The 6,000-nt window shown below is 40.0% G+C and overlaps 1 protein-coding gene across 1 annotated transcript in view; it reads left to right on the forward strand.

Annotated features, from left to right (window-relative positions):
- LOC143020817 (BBSome complex member BBS2-like) overlaps positions 1-6,000 on the forward strand; it is a 44,046-nt gene that overhangs the window by 33,153 nt on the left and 4,893 nt on the right. The window contains exons 7-12 of the mRNA XM_076177614.1: positions 1,194-1,287; positions 1,719-1,927; positions 3,374-3,436; positions 3,911-4,066; positions 4,316-4,492; positions 5,989-6,000. The exon at positions 5,989-6,000 is cut by the window's right edge and continues 207 nt beyond it. Coding sequence (XP_076033729.1) covers positions 1,194-1,287; positions 1,719-1,927; positions 3,374-3,436; positions 3,911-4,066; positions 4,316-4,492; positions 5,989-6,000 — 711 coding nt within the window. The remainder of the gene's footprint in view (positions 1-1,193; positions 1,288-1,718; positions 1,928-3,373; positions 3,437-3,910; positions 4,067-4,315; positions 4,493-5,988) is intronic.

Consider the following 6,000-nt stretch of genomic DNA (forward strand, 5'->3'; position numbering starts at 1 on the left):
CCCCTCCCATTGCAGGACTTCAGGAATGAAGTCCTTGAAGTCCTTGAATGAAGTTCTAGCTCTTGTCAAGGCATTCTGACAGATTGACATGGGTAGAAAGAGGTTATAGAAGTCATAATCTGAGTTGATTCCTGACTAGTTTTGTAAATAAGCTAGTCCGTGAAACTGGTCTGGAATAAACTCAGATTAAGACTTCTGTGTTTCCTCATTCCGTCCACGTTTTTAGTTTTATTTAATGTTGGACTATGAAGTTTTGTGATATCACATTATGGAGGAACATATCATTTCCAAGACATTATAGTTCAAAGATTATCCTTTTCCGTGAATAAAGTTTAATACTTTTGGGAGTTCACTGGCCAAGAAGATTAGGGTGTTGCTACTTGTGGTGGAGGTCAGGGTGATGGAGGTTTGAACCCTGCCACTGGTGAGTTGGACCAAGGGCATGGTTCATTAAATTCCACATTACAAAATCCTATGTAAGGGCCACTGTTCATCCTAATAGGGGGAGTTTTGTGGTGTTAAACTGAATCATCATCACTTGAGAAACAGAAAATAAGAATATTGTAATGCATAAAACAATGTGGGCATGAGCAATTAGAATGCTTTTAGATGTGTAGGCTTTACGCTTTACTCGGACTTTTGTTAGTGTTTGTAGTGCTGGGGCTATGGTAGCGATGTGGTTTGATGTTGCAAAATCCATCTTCTATCAGGAGGCTAGGATGATGCCTCTTACAGAGGACTTTATAGGTTGGAATTTAATGAATCATACCTTTAGTTCAACTTTGCTGGTGGCAGGGTTCAAACCACCATCCCCTTGACCTCTGCTGCAAGTATTGACACCCTAAACTGCTTAGCCAGTGAGCTTTGCAAATAGTAGCATAGAAACATATAAAACATAAAAAGTTGAAAATGTTTATTTTTATATAAATAAATATTTCTATCCTTTTTTGGGAAGCTCACTGGCCAAGCAGGATAGGGTATTGCTTCTTGTGGCAAAGATCTAGGTAATGGTGGTTCAAACCCTGCCACTGGTGAAATTGAACCAAGGGCATGATCCATTAAATTCCATGCTACAAAGTCCTCTGTAAGGGCCACTGTCCTAACCTTCCGATAGGGGGAGTTTGTGATGCTGAACCATATTTTATTTTTTTTAGCACATGCTACAGTGTGTGATTATTTCTTGTTATTTTTAGGACAACTTTCAAAATACCGTGGCTGGTATCGTCCAAGGAGATTATCGGATGGATGGCAGGAATCAGCTGATTTGTTGCTCAACTGATGGTGAAGGTAAGAGAGGCAATATTAAAGGAAAAGGTGAAAAAATAAAAACTTATTTGTGGATATTTAGCAGATGTGTTAGCACCCCATTTTAGGGCATTCTGTTTTACTGAATACAGAAACAAGAGTTTCAGATATAGTGTATTTATATCAAATAAAATGTGTAATTACTACTGCAGTATATCTGAATATATTTATTTATTTGTGAGTGTGGGTGGAAAATGGCCTCTGTATATGTACTTGTAACCATTGCCAACAATGAGGTGTTATTGGTCATCTTGCAGGAGATCTATAACATCTTCCTCCAACCCATATGTCTTTTCAGTAAATTGTGTAATTTCAAATTCAATATCTCTGTATAGAAATATATTTCATAATTGTGATTGATATGGCTTTTGTGGAAGATGGCTTCTGTATATGTAAACATTATTTCCCAACAGTGAGAGGTTACCAGTCTTCCTCGCCTGAGACAAGGTTTTCAGTTATGGACGTCAACATCGAGCAAGAAACCATACGGGAACTGAGCCAACGGAGACACAACCTTCTTATGGAATTGAAGAACTACGAAGAAAACCAACGTTTTAGTGCAGCTCGAGATGTTCCTGTTGGTAAACCCTCCTCAGTATCGGATCAAGTCGGGATAATTCCGGTAAGTGAAAGGCGCTGTTACGTTTCTGAAGAAAACTGAGTATTTAGGAAGTTTAACCTCTTCAGTACAACTCAAATTCACGTGTGCCGCATTGGCTACCAAACGTACGGTTTGTGTAAGGGTAGCCAATGAAACATTGAATATGAATAAATTAATAATTGTAAAGCACTACATATACAAGCATGCGGTCGCTAAGGAGGCAGAACCAAGACTGCCTCTGACGCCAAGCCACACCACCAAGCTCAGACTTGGCGGGAAAAATCAGACGTGTGCTTGGTATGAACGCTTGGTTCTCGTATTAATACATTGAATATACAAATATACAATAATACGCTTCTCCCCTTTCAACATGGATCCCAGACTCCATATCTTTGCACATATTGAACAATAATAAATATACAATATTACAAGGAATGTTCAATGCTACCATTACAGATTCATCACACTATTTGCATTATAGAATATAAAGTCACTGTTGTATTACTTGTTTTCTTTTACTCAGAGTAATAATAAACACAAAAAATGTGATCAAACCAGTTCGCAGAACCCGGGCATAACTCATGTACAGCTGCAAAAAACATAAATAATCAAGAAGCTGACACCAGCATCCTCATGTACCCACTCGTACCTCATGACGCCTACAAAGGCATCATTGTACCGAAGTGGTTAAGATACATAGTCATAGATATTGTGTTGATATATCGGGTAATTTTGGGAAAAACGTAAATGTGTGATGGAGGATCATATTGCTAGATTGGGAAATGAGGGTGGTTGCCAATTAAGTGAAGCATCCTTGCTGTGGATGTACTATGCTTCGCTGCATTGCTTCTGACCCAGGGCAGTGGGCAGGATACAGGGATGACCCATCATCCATGAGAAGCTAAGATGAGATTGAGGGGAAAGAGTAGTGGATGGAAGTGGAATGGGTGGGAGTGGGTACATGCCTTTTGGTATATAGATAGATTAGGGAATTAAATTTCATGTTTGTATTATTACATACACACATATACCAAAGGCTTTTTCCCCCCCTTATAAGGGAGGTAGCCAAAAAACAAAGGCATAGAAACCACTCCCACCCATTCCATCCCCTACATACTCCGCTCCCCTCCACCTTCTTCCCTCCCTCTTAACTTTGCACCCCCTGGATGACGGGTCATCCCTGCAACTTGTCCACTGCCCTAGGTCAGAAACAGTGTCACAAGACACAGCATATCCACAGCAAGGCCGTTTCATTAAATTGGCGACCTCTCCATCCCCTCATGCAAAAAAGTAGAAGATGGGGAGAAATCCCTTCGGGCTGCATCAAAACATCATTCACATATAAGCACCCCCTACCCCCCATGTCCCCCACCCATTCCACCTCATGCATCACAGCATCATCCATATACAACCATTCTCCATTTACCCGTCTTATTTGTATTATTACCGTAGAATATTTATTTTCAGGCCAATACGCAGTTACAGACGGGACTTGCCATTAACATGGGGTCCGAGGAGAAAAACAAACCTGTGAGTAAATTTTATTTTCTTCTTTTTTATCAAAACATCAGTTTTCCTTAGAACACTTGTCTTTTTCCCATTAAGACAGTGGCTCATTCTATGTAAGGATATGTAATTTTTTGCATGACTGTCTTAACTACCGCTGGACAAGTGGGTCAGTGTCATTACTTGTGATGGAGTTTGAGGTGACAGCAGTTGGAACCCTGCCTCCAGCGAGTTGGACCAAAGGCATTGTTCATTCAATTCCATGCCACAGAGTCCTCTGTAAGGGGCACCATCCTAACCTGCTGATAGCGGGGAGTTCGTGACATTAAACCAAATCATTGTAACTCTGTGCTATGTCTTGCTGCATTGTCTGACATGAGCAGCGTGGTGGGAGACAGGGAAGCCCCTTCTTTGGGAACATTACAGTGTATGTCATGTCATTTATACAAATTCACATTCCTTATAAAACGCTTCTTATCGATCTCGTAACTCGACCAGCCTCACGTGGAGATTGCTCTGGCCACAACAAATGATACGATTATCCGCTCTGTCATCATATTCGCCGAAGGCATCTTTGAAGGAGAGAGTCACGTGGTTCATCCGAGGGAAAATGCTCTTTCCAGTAGCATACGAGTCCCCATCTATCCTCCGAAGGTTAGTACTTGTACGGTGTCTGTGGACTTGAAGAGTTTGTGCATTATAGAGGCTATGAAAATTGGTATATAATGAAAATAATTTTTCCATGTTATTACAACTATTTTCATGCAACATAAAGGTTAAGAAAAAGTTTAATATAATTAAGAAAACTTTTCCTATGATTTAACTCTGCCATCTTCTCTTGTAAGACATGAAAAGGCCTTTAGTATGTATATATACACTAAGATTTTTCTTCCACATACTCAGGATGTACCCGTTGATCTACACATAAAAGCACTGGTAGGCTACAAGTCGTCTCAGCACTACCACGTCTTCGAACTAACACGCCAGCTTCCTCGCTTTTCTATGTACGCCCTCTGTACGCAGCCCATCAACCAGCCTCAGGGATTTGTACAGTTCAAGCTCAATGAACGTGTGGCGAGGGTGAGTTACGTAGATGTGATTCGTCATTTCTTTTATATATATAATATATATATATATATATATATATATATATACGGGGAGTTGATGTATGTGAGATGATGGTATGATGTGACCAGTGATGGATCGAAACCTGTTGACTTCTTACCCTCTATTTGGAGGTGCAACCCATAGAGGCAGACACTGTCCCCAGACAGTGGAGTGCAGAGGTCTGGTGATGCACGGAGCCAACTGCTTGATTGAATACCTGAAAGATTCAAGTATAACGCCTCGTAGTACTGAGAAATATTATGAGAATGGAAATTTTTTTAATACATAAACACAGATGAAGCATAAAATAAACACTTTATTCAGTTTGAATATAGATCAACCAAATTCCAAATTTCTTAAGTTCTTTGCCCCCAAAGGATATATACATATACCAAAGGCTTTTTCCCCCCTTACAAGGGAGGAGGCCAAATGATACCTCCAAGAATACTCCTTTTTTTCACTCTTCTTCATTGTTGTCATCTTCCTCTCTTTTTCTTTTCATATTAAATGCTTTAGCCCCCATCTCTGCTTGCCATTACCTCTGGACTAGGCCCAAGATCCCCATAAATTTCAACTCTATTTTTTCCACTTCTTCTCATAAGGAGAGCTGACAATCAGCGACTGCTCCCTCCCCCTCCGGTCACTTTTGGGTGGTAAAATAGAAACAGTCCCACATTGATGCAACGCTTGTTACTTGTTACTTGTTACTTGTAGTTCTTCTTTATCGGGTCACACTCCACCAATGGTGGTCCACAGAACCCTCACATCAACTTCTGTATTCCTCTCTGATGGTGAGGTCTTCCATATCGTAACACTCAGAGAACAGGAACGTCTTGAGTTTATCCTTGAAACCTTGAATGCTGACAATACGTCATAGATTGAGTGGAAGACTATTATAAAATCTTGGAGAAGCTGATTTAAAAAAGTGAAAGCCAACAGTCGAGTGGAGGACTGTTATAAAATCTTGGAGAAGCTGATTTAAAAAAGCAAAAACCAACACATGATACAACTCAGGGTTCAAATAGGGTCAGACAGCAGTCCATAGTTTCAGGGGCATCAGCAGGAATTTTTATAAAAAGGAGAGTGGGACAAAATTAAAGATATCATACGTATGTGGTTCATGGTATAATTCTATATCAAGATACACACTTCAAATTGGCCACATAGGTATATATTTACTTTATCTACATGATCTACATTTTTGCTTTCATCAGTCATACACTGATAGTCTTCATATTATAAATTTAATGAAATTACACATACATACACCAAAGGCTTTTTCCCCTTTACAAGGCATAAAATCCACTCCCACCCATTCCATCTCCACATACTCCACTCCCATCCACTTTACAAAGTCCTCTGCAAGGGGCACTATCCTAACCTCCTGATAGGGGGGGGGGGAGTTCGTGACAATGAACGAAATCAATCACAGAGGAAGTAATGGCTAAAATAACAAAAATCTTTTCCAGCTCGTAATGTGG

This window comes from Oratosquilla oratoria, chromosome 40 (genome assembly GCF_046742065.1).
Source record: "Oratosquilla oratoria isolate Oo_2021 chromosome 40, ASM4674206v1, whole genome shotgun sequence".
NCBI classification, from domain to species: Eukaryota; Metazoa; Arthropoda; class Malacostraca; order Stomatopoda; family Squillidae; genus Oratosquilla; species Oratosquilla oratoria.